This window comes from Indicator indicator, chromosome 9, assembly GCF_027791375.1.
Source record: "Indicator indicator isolate 239-I01 chromosome 9, UM_Iind_1.1, whole genome shotgun sequence".
NCBI lineage: Eukaryota > Metazoa > Chordata > Aves > Piciformes > Indicatoridae > Indicator > Indicator indicator.
In genome coordinates this window covers 33,992,056-34,011,507 of record NC_072018.1, presented here as the reverse complement: position 1 = coordinate 34,011,507, position 19,452 = coordinate 33,992,056, and the positions used below count along the sequence as shown (strand labels likewise).

General features: G+C 47.5%; 1 protein-coding gene across 1 annotated transcript in view; it reads left to right on the top strand.

Annotated features, from left to right (window-relative positions):
* Positions 1–2,840: 2,840 nt before the first annotated feature.
* The window catches only part of SLC24A3 (solute carrier family 24 member 3), a 73,326-nt gene continuing 56,714 nt past the window's right edge, over positions 2,841–19,452 (top strand). Inside the window, exons 1-3 of the mRNA XM_054383878.1 lie at positions 2,841–2,912; positions 11,300–11,374; positions 17,786–17,870. Of these exons, the coding sequence (XP_054239853.1) occupies positions 11,309–11,374; positions 17,786–17,870 (151 nt within the window). The 5' untranslated portion in view covers positions 2,841–2,912; positions 11,300–11,308. The remainder of the gene's footprint in view (positions 2,913–11,299; positions 11,375–17,785; positions 17,871–19,452) is intronic.

The following is a 19,452-nucleotide window of genomic DNA, read 5'->3' as shown; positions in this document are numbered from 1 at the left end:
GAGCTGAGTTGTTTTTCCATTTAATCATCTATGGAATTGCTAATTAAATTCCAATTGCTGGAGCTTTATTAATGGTAATGATGTGAAAGGCAGGAAAATGCAACTTGTTTTTTTCCAGCTCAAGGCTGAATGTGTGGTATTGACCATGAGAAGGAAGATGTTGTTTTAGTGGTTATTGAGCAATTCAAATCTGGAAATACTGAGGAGCACTTGGAATGCCAGAGCATTATCTTCACCCTTTTCAGTTTATAACCAAAAGCCATTTCTGCAGCCTAATTGGCAGACTATCTTTAAGTGCTTTGTAACCCAATTAGCATCCAGAAGAGTAATAAAGCATTTGAGTAAATGGAAGTAATTTATCTTTAAGTGACTTGCAACACCATATTTGCAACAGAGGTGCATGCTCCTTGCAGCTGTTGGACTGATTGCTTGACTTTGGTGAGAAAACTGCTAATCTAACAGAAATATACTGCTCTTAGTGAAGGCACATTGGACAAGCTAAATTGATGACATGTTTTCTGGCTTGACACAGTGGGTCCCAGATGCTTGTTGGTGTCATTTCTAAGACTTTGTGACTCTCTTTCTCTAAAACTGGGTGATAAAGCCAAAGTGAAGTGTGAAACTCTTTTAGGTGTGGGCTCCTTACTGTCCTGAGCAACCAGGACAGCACTGCTCTGCTTTCATCAGCTCTCCCCACAGGTTTTTTCTCCTGGTTGTATAAAAATCTGCCCAAGTTAGGGCAGTTGACATAGTGGCCACCTAATCCAGCATCCTGGTTTTGGAAGTGGCTGATAGGGAATGCTTAGGAAGAAGTGTAAGCAACAGAGCATACAAAGATCACAGAATCAGAGAATTGTCAGGGTTGGAAGGGACCTCAAAGATCATCTAGTTCCAACACCCCTGCCATGGGCAGGAACACCTCTCACTAGATCATTCTCCTGCCTGTGCATAGCCTTGCTGACTGCCCAAGACAGGGTTTACAACTGAAGTTTGCATTTAGGTTACCATGTTTCATATCACTGGCAGATACTTCATGGGGGAATCTCCTTTTGGACTTTTCCTGCTTTCTTGCCTGTCACAGCAACCCGCTATATAACATGTTGTGTGGCAGAAGTACTTCTGCCTGTTTGCCAAGTGTGCCACCTTGGCATTTGAGAAGGTGGAAGGAATTGGTAGGGGGTTGTCCTCTTTAGCATGTCACCTTCTGACCGTGTGGAGTGCCTTCTGTTTTTCCTTTGCGTGTAGCAAGGCATTGTAGAATGCTCAGGAGACTGTGGTCATGAAAGACCAGCAAGGGGAGGAAGGAGATGCACCTACCCTGCTAGGGGGCAGCTTTACTGGCAGAACCAGCATCTGATAGGGGTGGCTGTTGTTTTCCCTGCTTCATACATATAATTATTTGAAATAATTATTGTGTGTGCATGGAGTTCTTTCATGGTTCACTTCTACCAGCAGATGCTTTTTCTGAAGCTAATTAGGCTGTGGAGTCTGCCCAAGTCCTACAGCCTTACTGCAGAAGCCTTTATCCTTCATTTGGAACTGTACTGCCTTTGCCTTTGCCTTTGCTGTGGGTAAAAATCTGCTCTTGTGAACGTGTACAGGCTGTGCTGAGGGACTCCTCCAACGCTGTCTTTGAGTTTCTATGGGCAATAATTGTTGCCTTGGATCTGTAGCTGAAGCCACAGCCTTGGCCATCTTTCCCAGACTACCTGACAGCCTTTGGGTAGAGCGAGAGCATGCAGGGAAGGTGAGAGCTCTGCCCTGTCCTCATGGCATCTTCACAGCAAACATGCTTCCAGCATTTCAGACATGATGTTCCCCTGTTGAAGTGTTGTCTTCAGGAGGATTCCAGCTTGCCTTTGCACATGGGGTTACAGCTCATGAGGCTGTACCTAAGTAGTACTTAGCCCTCCCAATGGAAATCTTTGTGACAGCAGAGTTGCCCCCTTGCTTTTTTTGTCCCAAATATTTGATATGTCTTGGTGAAAAACCTTCTCTGCATCACTAGTGTCATACATCAGATGTCTTGCTGACATCTGACATCTGAACAGATGTCTTGTTCATGTTGAAGATCTGAGGAGGCAGAGATAAATCTAGAGGTAGGGAAGAGATTCACTTTGATCTGAAATGTCCCAATCTGCCCCAGCCCTGGGCTGCATCCCCTTTCAGCCACTGCTGGCTGTAAACACAACAGGTTGTCCTTGGAGCATTTGCTGTGAGAGGAAGACAGGATCTCAGGACTGTTACTAGTTCAGTGAGGGCAGTGAGAGATACCAGGGCAGGATAAAGAACAGAAACAGCTGAGAGGTGGTGCCCTAAAAGATGTCCTCTGTGCCTGCTGTTGAGAAGAGGGCACTCATGGGAAGTCATTGCGTGCCTAGAGAGTGTTAGGTCCTGCTGAAGATGAGTATGTGTTGCCCTGTACCCTGCCAAAGTGGTGCCAGGAGTTCAAGGGAGATGCCTTTTGGGTATAAAACCCTAAGTCAGAAATGCTTGGTGACAGTGACCCATCACCACCCAGTCTGTGGCTGTTTTCATTAGAGAGCAGTGCTGTGCTCTTTGAATTTATCTGTCCTCCCCAAGGCATTCTTGGGTACACAACATTGTGGTTGTCACAGTTGCAAACTACACAGCAAAGGTTTGGGGCAAGGCTGTGGTTGCCAGAGGACAAGTTAAACTAAGGGAGGGAAAACAGAGCCTCAGGTGTGGTAGCTGCAGGTGTACTGCTCAGCAAAGGGTGTGGGCAGCTTTTTGTTATGATAATTGCCAGCATGTGCAGTGGGTTTGAGTAGCTGATTCAACATCTGAGCTTTCTTTTTCACCTCCTTTTTGCAGCTCTCCATGAATTCCCCAATGACATCTTCACAAATGAGGACAGGAGGCATGGAGCTGTGGTCCTGCACGTCCTTTGTGTAAGTTTTTTGACTGTGCATTTCTTCTCCCACTAGTGTGCACAGGGCTGGCTGTGCTCACCTGGGTCTCCCGCCCACAAGGGCTTCTGCTCTCAGTTGTGATTGAGAGCTGATTGGTAATTACACCCAGCGTAACAAACTTCAGTTCTATGTAAAATCCCTTTTAGAATCCCTGGTGTAGCCTGTGAGCTGCTGTCATGTGAATAAACTCCTGTGAGTTCCTTTACTCCAGCCAGACTGGCTGTGCTGAGGCAGCTGTGGTCTCCTGCCTTCTGCCACTAAACACTAAGGTATTGCAGGGTTGGCAGGTCGAGGGAGGACATTCATGTAATTGCCTATAAAATAAATCTTATCCTTGGAAGTATCCCCCAGAAATCCTTATGGCACCCCTAAGGACATAGCTGTAGGAGGGGGAAATTAGAATATTTTTTGGGTTTTTTTTGTTTTTTTTGTTTTTCTTTCAAAATTATTTTCAAATGGATTAATTATTTTTTTTTTTTAAAGAAAGATTTAGGTCTCCAGAATTCCCCTCAGTAGTTAAATGGCTACAGTGACTTTTTCTTCCTGAATGTATTAAAGAAATGTTTGTAACTTCTCATCTACTAGCTGCAGAGTGTCTTTGATCCTCTTGGGAATTCTGGAGGATGTCAGGCAGGCAAAGGATTTGCTTCAAAGTTCAGAAATGTGCCAAGAAGACTTTTTAATAGCTGCTATTTTAAGGACCTTACTGATATCAGAAATCTGTGCAATTTTAGGCTTGGAGTTCTGTGATCTCAGCCCCAAGCAAGTCAGTGTAAGTGGGGTGCATGGGTAAGGCCAAAATTAAAGATACCCAAGATAAGTTTGTTTAAATAACCCTGGTCTGTCTGTCTACTGGGTGCTTAGGTAGTGTTGGAGGAGCCTGTGGTCAGCAGCTGCAGTGCTGTTGCTGGGGGAAGACTCCAAATCCATCCCTTGACTTGATTCATAAATTAATAGAGTCACAGAATGGTTTGGGTTGGAAGGGACCTTAAAGACCATCTAGTTCCAATATACCTTCCACTAGACCAAACTGCTCAAACCCTCATCCAACGTGGCCTCGGACACCTCCAGGGAGGAAGCATCTACTACCTCCCTGGACAATCTGTTCCAGTGTCTCCCCACCCTCACTGTAAAGAATTTCTTTCTAATCTCCAGTCTCAATCTGCCCACCTCAAACTTCAATCCATTCCCTCTCGTCCTGTCACTACAAATCCTCATAAAACATCTCTCCAAGCTTTCTTGCAGTCTCCCTTCAAGTACTGGAAGGCTGCTATGAGATCTCCCTGGAGCCTTCTTTCCTCCCTCTTCAGCCTGACAACCCCAACGTTAGGTAGATGAAGACAATTCTTTCTCTTTTAATATCTACTTCATTTAAGAAGAACTGCCAAATTGGTACTTTGTGGGAGGAAGAGGCATTCCTATACAGCCAAGGAAATACCTGCTTTTAATGAATAATTAAAAGCATTTAATAATTTGTAGTCATCTTAAACAGCTGCTGTTAGATTCATGCTCGTGGACACTGGGTGACAGATACCCCTTACCTCTGTGAGACAGGGGAGAGAAGTTGCTTCACTTGAGTGATTTGTAAGGCTTTTGCTGATGGCAGAGGATGGAGGGTTTGGACATCACTAAGGTTTCTCTGGAAAAGCCTGGTGGGATGGACAGCTTTTCCTCCCTGCTCCCTCCCTGCCCCGCTGCAGGCTCTGCCTCTCCCCATCTTTTTGACAGCACAGAGCTGTTTCTCCTTTTCCCAGCTTCCTCTGGGCAAACTGTGTGTGTGCACAGTTGAGGTCAGTTGAGCTACTAGTGTGTCAGAGCTTGGGCACAGCGTGCTGAGCAGGGGGCTGGGAGTGGATGAAGCAGTGGGTGAAGGAAGGTGCCCTCCTGCTTCTCCAGTGCCATCGCTCAGTGTAGCCATGGGAACGAGGTGCACCAACAGGGCACCTGCTGCCTCCCTTGTGTGAGCTGCTTGGAAAATGTAGGTCACTCTGGATGGATCCTGTCTTTATCTATTTCTGCACCCAGTCACAAGCCAGCCACATCTCATTTCTACAGCACAGAGCTGTCTCATTAGAGTTATGATTTTCCAGTGCCCTGGACACACTTGGGTGCCCCAGTGCAGCTAGCTAGCTTGGGTGCCCCGGTGCAGCTAACTAGCTTGGTGCCCCAGAGCAGCTAACTAGCTTGGGTGCCCCAGTGCAGCTAACTAGCTTGGGTGCCCCAGTGCAGCTAACTAGCTTGGTGCCCCAGAGCAGCTAACTAGGTTGGGTGCCCCAGGGCAGCTAACTAGCTTGGGTGCCCCAGAGCAGCTAACTAGCTTGGGTGCCCCAGGGCAGCTAACTAGGTTGGGTGCCCCAGAGCAGCTAGCTAGCTTGGGTGCCCCAGAGCAGCTAACTAGGTTGGGTGCCCCAGAGCAGCTAGCTAGCTTGGGTGCCCCAGAGCAGCTAACTAGCTTGGGTGCCCCAGGGCAGCTAACTAGGTTGGGTGCCCCAGAGCAGCTAGCTAGCTTGGGTGCCCCAGAGCAGCTAACTAGGTTGGGTGCCCCAGAGCAGCTAGCTAGCTTGGGTGCCCCAGTGCAGCTAACTAGCTTGGGTGCCCCAGTGCAGCTAACTAGCTTGGTGTCCCAGAGCAGCTAACTAGCTTGGGTGCCCCAGTGCAGCTAACTAGGTTGGGTGCCCCAGAGCAGCTAACTAGCTTGGGTGCCCCGGTACAGCTAGCTAGCTTGGGTGCCCCAGTGCAGCTAGCTAGCTTGGGTGCCCCAGTGCAGCTAACTAGCTTGGGTGCCCCAGTGCAGCTAACTAGCTTGGGTGCCCCAGAGCAGCTATCTAGGTTGGGTGCCCCAGTGCTGATATAGATCGGGTACCCCAGACTAGCCAGCTAGCTTGGATACCCCATTGCAGATATAGCTTGAGTGCCCCAGAGCAGCTAACTAGCTTGGGTTCCCCAGTGCAGCTAGCCAGCTTGGGTACCCCATTGCAGATATAGCTTGGGTTCCCCAGTGCAGCTAGCCAGCTTGGGTACCCCATTGCAGATATAGCTTGGGTGCCCCAGTGCAGCTAGCCAGCTTGGGTACCCCATTGCAGATATAGCTTGGGTGCCCCAGTGCAGCTAGCCAGCTTGGGTACCCCATTGCAGATATAGCTTGGGTGCCCCAGTGCAGCTAGCCAGCTTGAGTGCCCCGTTGCAGATATAGCTTGGGTGCCCCAGTGCAGCTAGCCAGCTTGGGTACCCCATTGCAGATATAGCTTGGGTGCCCCAGTGCTGCTGGCTAGCTCGGGAGCCCCTGTGCAGACACAGCTCCAGTGCCCCAGTGCAGACACAGATTGGTGATACCACAGACTGCTGCTGCTGCCCCAAGTACTCTGTGGGTTCGTTGTTTGATTGGGTTTTATTTTTAATTTCTCTTCAGTAACTGTTCCTTAGGTGGTTTTGTAATGCATTTGGAATTGAGGCAAGCCCTGTACTCTGTTACAGTGGCTTTGGTGATGGCTGCTGGCTGTGCCCACATGCCCAGGCAGGAAGTCTGTTGGGGAAGCAGCCAGGGACAGTCACCTCTTCCTTTCCCAGCTCTTTGGGCAAGAAGACAGGGCTGTGGGAACTGCTGGCTCCTGCAGCATGTAAGCTCTATTTTGAAAATTTTCTAGCTTTGGGTCAGTGATGCAAATTCTAATCTGAGTATGAAGCAATCTTCATATGGGAAACTCAAAGGACAACAGGACAAACATGAAAAAATATAATTTATGCCCTATGCAACAAAACATGTATTTTGATATTTATTAAGATTTGATTTTGTGTTATTTGATATTGTATTAAGATATTTAACACTTTTTGATGCAGAGGTTGCAATGATTTCTCTGATGTTTCTTTGTTAGAATTATAATTTTAGAATCAATCCTAATGTATATAATTAATCTGGTATTTGTAGTCCTTTTATGCAGCACCATTATATTTTTGCAATTTTAAAATGTCTTTCTAGATAAGAAGGATGTCTTAAGTAGGTGGCCTCCTTAAAGACTTCAACAAGGCTAAGTGCAAAGTCCTACACCTGGGTCGGGACAATCCCAAGCACAAATACAGGCTGGGTGAGGAGTGGCTCGAGAGCAGTCTTGAGGAGAAGGATTTGGGGATGTCAGCTGATGAAAAACTCAACATGAGCCAGGAATGGTTGCTGGCAGCCCAGAAGGCAGCTGTGTGCTGAGCTCCATCAAAAGAAGTGGGCCCAGAAGGATGAGGGAGGGGATTGTCCCCCTCTACCCTGCTGTGGTGAGACCCCACCTGGAGTACTGTGTCCAGTTCTGCTGCCCCCAGCTTAAGAAGGACATGAAACTGCTGGAGTGGGTCCAGAGGAGGCCATGAAGACAATCAGAGGGCTGGAGAACCTCCCCTGTGGAGACAGGCTATGAGAGTTGGGGCTGTTCAGCCTGGAGAAAAGAAGGCTCCATGGAGACCTTGTAGTGGCCTTCCAGTATCTGAAAAAGGCCTACGAGAAAGCCGGGAAGAGAGTAGATAGGACAAGAGGGAATGGGTTGAAGCTTGAGGAGGGCAGATTCAGACTGGAGATTAGGAAGAAATTCCATACAGTGAGGGTGGTGAGACACTGGAACAGGTTGCCAAGGGAGGTCATGGATATCCCCTCCCTGGAGGTGTTCAAGGCCAGGTTGGATGAAGCCTTGAGCAACCTTTTCTAGTGGAAGGTGTCCCTGCCCATGGCAGGGGAGTTGGAAGTGGATGATCCTTAAGGTCCCTTCCAGTCCAAACCATGCTATGACTCTGTATCTTCTCTTTGAGCTGAATGCAACTAAATGATGCTGGGGCTGAAGCTTATTCATTGTGTTCTGCCCATCAGGTTGCCCCTGTTGCCATCACACACATCCCACTCCAGCTCTGTCCATAGCCCACCCACGTTCCCCCAACAGCTGCTCTATTCCCGATGGCTATTTTCAAGTGGAACAGGCTTCAGCTACCTTTACTTGTGCTGAACCTGCTGCTCCCATGTTGTCTGTGAGCACAGACTGGCATGTGTTGCAGGAGGAAGCAGCGGGATTCTGCTGATTTCTGAAGTTAACTTAAATGGAAGCTGATACCCCCTAGTCACCTGCAAAATGTTAAAGCCATGCTGTTTGCATTCTGCACATTTGACATGCACAACAGACTTGCTCACCCTGATGCTGTGTTCCCTCTTTCCACATAAAATAGCCTGCACTGGTGTCTGGGCTCAATCTTTATGAGTCTGACTTGACATAAAGTTTTTGATTGTGTTCTGCTGGCTCAAACTCTAAGCATTATTTTGTTTGCTTAAAAAACAAACCCACCAATAAAACCCCCTACAAATAACTTTTAAGGAAGTAACAACTGTTGTCCTCATGTGTTCATTTATCAAGAGGAGTTGTCAGTGTCTTAGTTTGTGAACCAAGCTGTTTTCTAGCCCTGTACTCCTTGGGTTTTGGACACTTAATACTGGTTTGCACTCAAGCCAGTTAAATAAAATTAGGCAAGACTCCCAGCCAGCAGATTTGTGACAATAATGAAGTCATTGAAAACAAATGCTCAAGTGTATAAGTCAGTTTGAATTCAGCCTGATCTGTTTTATCAGCCTGGTGTTAAAATTTGCTGGAGTCACTTACAGTAATCTGACTGCAGCCAGGTGTTGGCACAGTGCCTTGGGCAGATACAGCAGCATGGCATTCCTCACTGCCTCCAAGGGGATTACAGAGAGCAGGACAGCAGTTCCTTCACATTAATTCTTGTAGTCCCTGCTTGTTTCAGTCCCCTTTTTGCCTTTTCTCTTGTACCTGATCCTATAAAAGTGTAGACTCGTAGACAGAAGAAAATTCACTTGTCACCAATTTCAGTTGTAGTTGTGCTCACTTGAAATCAGAACACAATGAAGTTCATAGATTCATAGAATGGTTTGGGTTGGAAGGGACCTTAAAGATCATCTAGTTCCACCCCCCCCCTGGCATGGACAGGGACACCTTCCACTAGCCCAGGTTGCTCAAGGCCTCATCCAACCTGGTATTGAACACTTCCAGAGAGGGCACATCCAAAACCTCCCTGGGCAACCTGTTCCAGTGTGTCCCCACTCTCACTGTAAAGAATTTCTTCCTAACATCCAGTCTAAATCTCCTCTCTTCAAGCTTCAAACCATTCCCTCGTCTTATCACAACAAGCCCCTGTAAAAAGTCCCTTCCCAGCTTTCTGTAGGCCCCAGGAAGGGACTTTTTACCAGGGCTTGTAGTGTAGCTTTTGTAACTGCCATGGATGTGCCTTGCTGTTCATGTTCGTGCTGGAGACGGTGCAAACCCTCACCACCTCACATCATTTGAATGCTCATTTAAAAACTCTCAGAAGGATTTTCCTAAACTGGAACTGATGGGCATTTTGCACCTGATGTCCATCCAGACTGGTTGTGTTCCTAGTGAACACTGTTCAGCTGGCCTGACAGAATGATAAGAACACACAGGAGGCAAAGACTGTGCCTGTGTGCCACGTGTGGAGGCAGATGCTGAAGTGACCTGGTTTGGCTTTCAAGCCTGTGCTTGTTTGCTTTGTTGTCTCCTCTCCGTCCCCATTGCCTTGCCCTCCTTGGGGAGAACTTGGCTACCCCAGCAGCAGCAGCAGATTGCAGGAAGCCCAAGCAACCATATGATGCCCAGCGCTCTGGGACTGTCGGTTGTGTCACGTATAGAGCATGTGCTCAACTTACAGGGCTGTTGATGTACAGATTAGTGTTCATGGGATGCATTACTGCGTGTTTGGGAAGGAAAATGATGGCATGCCCCCTGCAGATTAATGTGATTAGCAGATCAGAACATCCAGGCTGAAGTTGGGCCCTCACTACCCATTGTATTTCAACGGGATTTGGCCATGCCACTCTCTGGGGCTTTTCCTGATCCTTCTTCCTACAATGCACAATCTCTGTGAGCCTTCTGATTCCATAACCTCTGTTGATACAGTTATCTGGTGGTATCATGTCAGCTGCTAGTGCTCCCTCTACAACTTCAACATCTCTGCTGCACCCAGCAGAGATGGAGATCTGGAATTCTGGTAATGTTTGTGGCCCTCTGGGCCATTTTGCAGTGTAAGGCTATATGCCCTACATTATGTTAATTTGTGTTTATGAGCAGTGACAGAGGAGCACAGAAACTGTCCTGAGTGGCAGTCTAGAAATGGGTAGATTCAGACTGGATGTTAGGAAGAAGTTCTTCACCGTGAGGCTGGTGAGACACTGGAACAGGTTGCCCAGGGGGGTGGTAGAAGCCTCATCCCTGGAGGTTTTTGCAGCCAGGCTGGATGTGGCTCTTAGTGTGAGGTGTCCCTGCCCATGGCAGGTGGGTTGGAACTAGGTGATCCTTGAGGTCCTTTCCAAGCCTAACAATTCTATGGTTCTGTGATTCTATGACAGTGTAGCACTGAATCTTCAAGATGGTGTCAAAATCAAAGAATCGTAGACTCATGGAATGGAATGGGTTGGAAGGAACCTCCAAAGGTCGTCTAGTCCAACTCCTATGCAGTCAGCATATGCAATCTGTGAATCTGTTTTTATGAGCAATGACAGAGGAGCACAGAGACTTTCCGAAGTGACAATCCCTTCCCAGCCTTGCTTGTAGGCCCCCTTCAGGTACTAGAAGGCTGCTATAAGGTCTCCTCAGAGCCTTCTCTTGTCCAGGCTGAACAGCCCCAACTCTCACAGCCTGTCCTCATAGCCTTCTGACCATCTTTGTGGCCCTCCTCTAGATCTGCTCCAGTAGTTTGATGTCCCTCCTATGCTGGAGGCACCCGAAATGGATGCAGTACTCCAGGTGGAGTCTCACAAGAGCAGAGCAGAGGTCCAGAATCACCTCCCTTGTCCTGCTGGTCACACTTAAGTCTGGCTTAACAATATCCAAAGAGTTTAAAAAAAACAAGTCTTCACAATGAGGATAAAATGTTGGCAGCTTTTGATAGCTTGTAAGAACCTTTGGATAAAGAGTTTATATCTTTCTATTACATCCCCAGAGAGCTGTGTGAATTCTTCTTGCAAGAGCCTAAGTTAGGCCTAAGTTCCTTACTATGAGGGTGGTGGAACACTGGAACAGGTTGCCTGGGAGGTGGTTGGGGCCTCATCCCTGGAGATATTCAAAGTGAAGCTTGAGAGGGCTCTGGGCAGCCTGATCTAGTTGAGGATGCCCCTGCTGACTGCAGAGGGGGTTAGACTAGATGACCTTTGGAGGACCCTTCCAATCCAGACCATTCTATGATTGTATGAAGAGCATTTTATTGTGTGAAGAAGTCTATACCAAACCTAAGCTGAGTCAGGACACTGCAGTTTGTTCCTATGAGACAATCTCCAGACTCAAGGTTTTCTCTCTTCTCTTCTCTTGCAGGCCGTGTATATGTTTTATGCTTTGGCAATTGTCTGCGATGATTTCTTTGTCCCTTCGTTGGAGAAGATTTGTGAAGTAAGTATGAGAAGATGTTACTTAAGCTCCTGGGCTGCTTTAGCAACCTCAGAGCCCCATAATGTGATCAGATATTTATTGTTGCCCATGAGTGTTCTCCATGCTTCTTGTTTAGTTGCTCAATGCTGCATGCATGCATTGGCTTAGCTCCATGTCCTCCCGTGCAGGAGGTGAGCTGGGAGTCTGCTGGTGGGAAACTTGGCTGATGCTCCTTCTTAAAGCTAGAAGTTGTCTCTTGAGTATATGCATCATGCCCCTTTTTGAAAATAGAGGCAATTATTAATAGTACCCTTCTGATACCCAGTGGTATCCTGGGGTGCATTAAGAAGATTGTGGCCAGCATGTCGAGGGAGGTTCTTTCCCTCTACTCTGCCGTGGTGTCCAGTTCTGGGCTTCCCAGTTTAAGAGGGACAGGGATATACTAGAGAGTGTCCAGTGGAGGCTAGGAGGATGATGAAAGGGCTGGAACCTGTGTCTGATGAGGAAAGGCTGAGAGACCTGGGGCTGTTTAGCCTGGAAAATAGAAGACTGAGAGGGGATCTTATTAATGTTTATAAATATCTGAAGAGTTGGTGTCAAGAAGAAGGGGCCATTCTATTTTCAGAGGTGTCCTGTGATAGGACAAGGGGCAATGAATACAAACTGGAAGCCAGAACATTCCACCTCAACATGAGATGAAACTTCTCTACTGTGAGGGTGCTGGAGCCCTGGAGCAGGCTGCCCAGAGAGGTTGTGGAGTCTCTTTCTCTGGAGACTTTCAAAACCCACCTAGACACATTTCTGTGTGGCCTATCCTAGGTGATCCTCCTTTGGCAGGGGGATTGCACTGGATGATCTCTAGAGGTCCCTTCCAACCCCTACCATTCTGTGATTCTATAATGCAGTGAAAACAAGCATTCTGCAGAGCAATGACTTCCAAATTCAGCCCCATACTATGCTGCTAGCAGCAGTGAGGGTTGCCAGGTAATAAGCCCTTCAGAGCTTGTTAGCTTGTGCCTTGCTGCTCACCACTGACATGGTCCTGCCCTTGAGTTAGGGATCCAGCCATCAGAGACTGTCAGAGGGTTGGCAAGTTGGTTGTTGCCCATGTAGGGAACAGTGCTATAGTTCAATTACACCTTTGGGGATGTCACTCAGTTCTACTTGGACCTGGAAGATGATAACCTCTAATTGATTGACTTTTGCATGGAAATACTGATCCATGGAGTTTCCTGAGTTTCCTGTACTATTAACTTAAAACTTAGAAACCTCCCAACTGTTAGACTGGGAAAGAAAAAAATGCACAAGAAAATGTAGATGTGTTTTGCTTTTAAAACCACAAACCAAAAACTCCAGGCAGGGGAGGAAGGGATGCTCAGTTCTCAGCTGGCTGCCTGAGAGCTGGGTCCTGCTCCTGTGTGTATCCTGGCCCCACAGGATTGGGCTGCTGTGCTTCACTCATGCTCCCACAGCCCAGCTGGTGAGGACCAGCCACTGGCAGGGAGTACCTTGAGCAGACCATGCCAGAACTGGCTTTGGCTGCTTGGACTTTGGTGAGAAATGAAGTCCTGGTTTAGGTTCAGGACACTGAAGATGTGCAGCATGCTCATAGCTTTTCAGCTTGGCTTGTGTGGTGCCCAGTGCAAGAGTTCACAGGCTGATGGCTCTTCAGCTGCTCTAACCATTCACACTCTGATGGTTGCTGTGGCCTCACTTTTGTTTGTCTTGGCATATGTCTCTTCAAAGACCTTACTTGATATAAATTAAAACCTCTGGTGACTTAGCCCAGTAAAGATCATGGATCTTCTACTTCACTTTCAAAGTCATGAATTTCATGTTGGGGTAAGTTCTAAAGCAGCAGGACAGATAGGTCATCAGGACAGATAGGTCAGCTGTAAAGAAGCACTTCCAGCATTTGTGAGGGACTCTGTCCTTTTTTTGGAAAGGTTGACACACTGAAAGTTTAGCAGACAAGTAGTAGGTTTTAACCTAAATCACCTTGGACAGCTGCAGGGTGAACACAGCCCATGTGCCTGAAGTGACTGGGAGCCCTCTCCAGCGTCTGTCTCAAGCAATGAAATCTTTGCATGTAGAAAATATGGTTTGGTCTTGCCAGTTAGATGTCTCTCTCAGCTGGAGGAGACACTTGCCAATCTGCCTGGCCATAAGTGTCACTCATCAGGGCATGGGCACGGCCTGGGCCTGGGAAGAGGTGTGGGACATGGCAGGAGAAATCATTTGTGCTGACAGCTCTGATGGAAGTGTCCTCTAAACTAACCTGATATTTGTAGTTCAGCACCCTGCCATACAAGCCTTTTGTGCATCATGAAAAAAAAAAAGGCCTCAGGAAATGCTACTGGTTTGGTGCATGAGTATTCAGGTATCACAGGATGACAAGGCAGGAGCTTCTCTCCTGCTAAGCTGCTGCACTGTAGGGCTGAATCTAGGGAAAGCCACTGTGAGGTCCATTCCTGTTTCCTGATCCAATTACCAATTGGGTTTTATCAGTCCAGAATGTCTTGTTTTCAAGACATCCAGAGTTTTGTGGTTTGTCCTTGATGTTTGCACTCAAGAATGTGTGGAAAAAAGCTTGGGTCACTTCTCAAAGGCCTCTGCAGCCTTTTGGTAGTACCCACTCTTGCCCAGTTTTGTAGGAAAGGGAAGCTTTTATTGCTGCCTGATGTCAGCAGATCCTCCTGCCATTGCTCACACCAACCAATTACCTCCCCACAAAAGTGTGTAGGCTGTCCTGGAGAGTCAGGGCTGCTCTGTGAGGGAGAAGCCCACCTGAGTCCTCCTCCTTCCATGAAGAGATAAGACCTGGGGTGTTTTCAAGGGTGGTCACTAGTTTTAAGTCACAACCAAAAATAACCTTTAGAGGTAGGGGGAAGAGACCTGGGTTGGCAGGAGTTCACATCTAAGAGGTTTTGGTGGGTATGGTAGTAAATGTTACATGCTTAGCATGCAAACAACTCTGCATGGTCATAACTTGCTTCTGACCTAAGCTCTACCATCAGTAATCCAACTACCTCCTACTGTTGTCTCCAGCACAAAAAGAACTCAGATCTCCTGCCTGAAGGCTTTTCTAGTCTTGGAGATCAACCAATGGTTATTCTCCAGGTACTCCCAGTTCAGATGCATGAACACTACAGGATATGCCATTTCCCTGGCTTAACTTCATCTAGTTTGGAAAGCAGTTGTGGAGTTAAACCAAGAAAAGGGTTGTGCTCCCAAATGTGTGTGTGGAGATGAGAATTTATTCCAAGGCACTTGCTGTGGTAGATGTTTGTATTCTTCCTCAGTTCAGATGTACTCACAATAAAGCCCTAATTATCACTTGTTCTCTAAACCAGTTTGTCATCTTGCCTCGCTCCTCTCTGTTCTTGGTGTCACCAAGTGTTTACAGGACGGAACTAACGTCATGTGTCAATTGCAACCGTTTGTCTGCAAATGCCAGAGAGGATGATTTTGCCTCCTAGTGTAGGAGGCACTGTGTGTTCTGCTCTGAGTCATCATCTGCATTGCAATAAATTAGCTGGCAACTGTCCTCAAGGAACCTACCGTAGCTTTAAATTAAACTATCCCCACGAAGTCAGCACAGCTGGTTTCCTTGGCTGATGGCCTTCCCTTCCAGAAGACACCACCGAGCTGCAGACTGACCATTGTGTGATCAGACAGTCATAGAATCAACCAGGTTGGAAGAGACCTCCAAGATCATCCAGTCCAACCTATCACCCAGCCCTACCCAATCGACTAGACCATGGCACTAAGTGCCCCATCCAGGATTCTCTTGAACATCTCCAGGGCCAGTGACTCCACCACCTCCCTGGGCAGCCCATTCCAATGGGCAATCACTCTCTCTGTGAAGAACTTCCTCCTACTATCCAGCCTATACCTCCCCTGGCACAGCTTGAGACTGTGTCCCCTCATTCTGCTGCTGGTTGCCTGGGAGAAGAGACCAACTCCCACCTGGCTACAACCTCCCTTCAGGTAGTTGTAGACAGCAATGAGGTCTCCCCTGAGCCTTCTCTTCTCCAGGCTAAACACCCCCAGCTCCCTCAGCCTCTCCTCACAGGGCTTGTGTTCCAGGCCCCTCACCAGTGGACACTGGCCTGTGAGGAGCTGCTTCTGGTCCTGTGAAGTTCTTGCCTAGGAAGGTGGTGGAGTCACTGCCTCTGGAGGTATTCAAGAAACCTGTGGCCATGGCACTTTGGGAAGTGGTTTAATGGCTATGCTGGTGCTAGGTCAGTGGTTGGACTCCATGATCTTAAAGGTCTTTTCCAACCAAAACAATTCTAAGATTCTTCTGCAATAGTTCTAATCTCGCTTAAAATTACATTCCATAAAGCTGTGTTCAGTCAGGCTCCACAAGCTTGTACAGCAGTGCAGCGATGCTGTGCTCTCCTGCTTTAAAAGCATTCCTGGTGAGGGCACATCTTTCCTTTTTTTCTCGGCTCTGATAAAGCATGTACAAAATTTCTTACATGTGCATGGTCAGTGGATAGAGTTTCCTTCTCTTACATTCCTAGAATATCCTTTGTGGGATCTTATAGGATGGTTTGGGTTGGAACAGAGGTCATCTGGACTGGCTGGAGAGCTGGGTGCAGGCAAACCTCATGAAGTTTAAGGGCAAGTGCAAGGTCCTACATCTGGGGAGAAATAACAACAGGCACCAGGACAGATTAGGGACTGCCCTGCTGGAAAGCAGCTCCACAGAGAAAGACCTTGGAGTGCTGGTGGACAGCAAGTTCTGCATGGAACAACAATGTGTTCTTGTGGCCAAGAGAGCCAATGAGATCCTGGGATGTATCATGAAAGGTTTGTCCAGCAGGGCTAGGGAAGTTCTTCTACCTCTTTGCTCTGTCCTGCTGAGACCACAGCTGCAATCCTGTGTCCAGTTCTGGGCTCCCCAGGTCAAGAGAGACAGAGACCTGCTGGAGAGAGTCCAATGGAGAGCCTCAAGGATGATTAGGAGACTTGAGCATCTCCCCTGTGAAGAGAGACTGAGAGCCCTGGGGGTGTTTAGTGTGGAGAAGAGAAGACTGAGAGGGGATCAGATCAATGTCTATCAATATCTGAGGGGTGGGTGTCAAGTGGAGGGGGCCAGGCTCTTTTGGGTGGTTCATAGTGATAAGCCAAGGAACAGTGGGTTCAACCTGGAGCATAGAAGATTTCACCTCAACATGAGGAGAAACTTCTTTCCAGTGAGGGTGACAGAGCACTGGAACAGGCTGCCCAGAGAGGTTGTGGAGTCTCCTTCTCTGGAGACTTTCCAACCCACCTGGGTGCATTCCTGTGGAGGCTACCCTGAGTGATCCTGCTTTGGCAGGGGGATTTGAGCTGATGATCTCTTGATATCCTGTGATACTGTGATCTAGTCCAGCCTGCATTTCCACCTGGATAAGATTGCTGGGAAGATTTTTGCAGTCTTGTCTCTGTGCAAATGCACTTTGGTAACAATGAAGTTGCAGAGAAACCTTGCACTGCTACAGAGGGGTGAGGGGGGAGGAAGGCTTCCTCCTCCTGCCAGGCTGGGTGTGCTGCTTCAGATTTCTGCTGGGGAAACATCCCTACTACCCTCAGCCATTTCTCCCTTGCTTGCACGACAGCAGACGCCGACTTGCACGCGTGCGAGCAAGGCAGCTTTGTGTAGTAACAGCTCAGCAGTTCGTGGCTGTATGATGGGTGGTGGCTTTTTTTAGCTCCTCATTAAGCCGTGGAAGAAGCCAGCAAGGCATGTGGTTTTTAACAGCCCTGTCGTGTTTGCTGAGCAGCGACTTGTGCAGATGGAGCAGTGGGAATGCAGAGAACATTAAGGAAGTAATTAACCAAGTAAATCTTAGGAAACAGCATATGCCAGGGAAGTTTTCACAGAGTAGGGTTTCATGGAGTGGGGTTTTTGTTTTCTTTTTTTTTTTTTTAATAGCGTAGGGTTTTTCCCTACCAGAAACCCCTGTTTTTTAGGTAGTCCCTGGACACTGCTAGGGGAAGTCTGTGGGAGGTAAATGTGAAAGGGAATGAGGAGAGGTTAAATGTTCAAGGCTGAAATCACACTAGGGGAAGGCTGCTGGACATGAACCAAGCCTGAGCTCCAGCCCTACTCTTTATGGGCATGAGTAGGTGAGATAAGATGTGTCTTGTTGGGGTCATGGAGGAGACAAAGAGCTGAATCTGCCTTGCTGTTAGCCAGAGTACTGCTCTTTCTCTCCTCACAAGGGTATCAGAGCCACAACCTGTGCTCTCTGTCAGAAGGTGCTAACGTAAGTAGCCAGTGCCCGTGGTGACTTTTTTCCCCTATGCTTAATCTGTATTAACATAAAACTTGATGCAGATTGGCGGTCTCCCACTCTTGGCAGAGAATTTAATGTTTCTAGTTGAATTTCTTCATCCTCTTGGTGTTGTAATCAATGACTCTGATCTGTTTTTCTGCAGCGCTTGCATCTTAGCGAAGATGTGGCTGGGGCAACTTTCATGGCAGCGGGAAGCTCTGCTCCTGAGCTGTTTACATCTGTCATAGGTAACTAACCTGCTGCAGCTTCTTGAAACCTCTGCATTTCTATGGCTTGTTTTTTCTCACTTGCAATGGGATGGCTAAGTGCCTGTTACATTTGTTATAGTGCCTGGCCCTTCCCTCGTGGGCACACATAGAAGAATTTGTGGGGAATCCTCACTAGATGAAGTGGCTCTGGAAAAGTGGCATTATGCCACAGTACTTGGAAGTGGTTTGATCTGACCACATCACACCAGGGCCAGTTGGCAGTTCACCTTCACTGCCCCTTGATCTGCCTTGCTGTAGCACAACCCATCTGCACAGCAATGAGCTCTGCAGGTGCAGCCTTCCCTCCTGTCTGCCCTCCCTTGCTGTCTGCCATGACGTCTCCAGGATGCAGTGTGAAAGGTTGCACCCCCAGCCTTCTGGGCTGGCACCCAGGCAAAGTCCTTGTATCCTCAGCTATCACCTCCACTCTGGTTAGTCTCTGACACTGCTTCCCTCTGGGAAGGCCAGGGTGGAGAGAGGAAGAGGATTTTAAATGCTTTCTCACAGCAACAGGTTGGTCAGAGCCTCACAGTACCACAGCAACTCTCTGCTTATGGGAAGTGTGATCAAGGGTTTCAGCAGTCCTTAAGTCTGTGAAATCCAAGAATCTCCTTCAGCAGCCTTTAGCTAAGAGGAGACTGCAGTCAGCTGTAATAAAATGATGCTGTATGGATGCTACCTGGTGCAAGGCCAAGGGTTCTTGCAGTTTCACTCATCCACTTCACTGTTGGTAGGTAATTATCAGAGCAGCAGTGGGGAGGTTAAGGTGGGTTCTCAATCACCAAGGAGAATTATTCTTAATTTAGATACTTTCTCTAGGAGATAGTTCTGCTTCAGACATAGCTATCAGATGCAGAGCACACATTAATTCACACAAAGCTGCATACTCTGCAGAGACTTCTGATAACACAAGCAAAGCCTTGAGACATAGGAACTTTAAATTGGACAAAGTTGGGGTTGTGTTCCTCTTAAGGGCAGTGCCAGAGCAGGGTGCAAATAAAATTAGATTCCTTCAAGCAGCTTAGAGAAGCTCTAACAGTCAGATCATTATCTTGCTGTGGTGTAATCCACCAGATACTGAGCATCACTTGGTGGGTTACTGCTACTGTGCAACATGTTTCTGAGAAGAAGATAAAGTGGAGGAAAAAAAATAAAATGTCTAAACTACACTGGTTGGATAAATACTGCTGGAATCTTAAAAGCAAGTAGTGAATTTAAACAGACTGACAGCTAGCAGGAGCTGGAATGTTATTTTTAGGCTGGCTTCCTAAGGAATGAATTTTATGTGGTACCATGATGCATGTGTCTGTCAGTTCATCTCCTTCACCATTAAGCTCATTGACCAATTTTAACCAGATTTGACAGAAGAGCTCTGAAAGTAGCTTGTAATGTAGGCCCACAAATCATCCTGAGAGGCATCATTCAGCTTGGAAGGAGCTAGTGGCCAGGCAGCTCTGAATCAGCTCCAGCTTCCACCTGCCTGTTGAAGCCAGCAGAGATGGGGATAGAGGAAAGAGCAAAGTACCAATGAGAGGATGTCCTGCAGATTTGTGTCTGACCA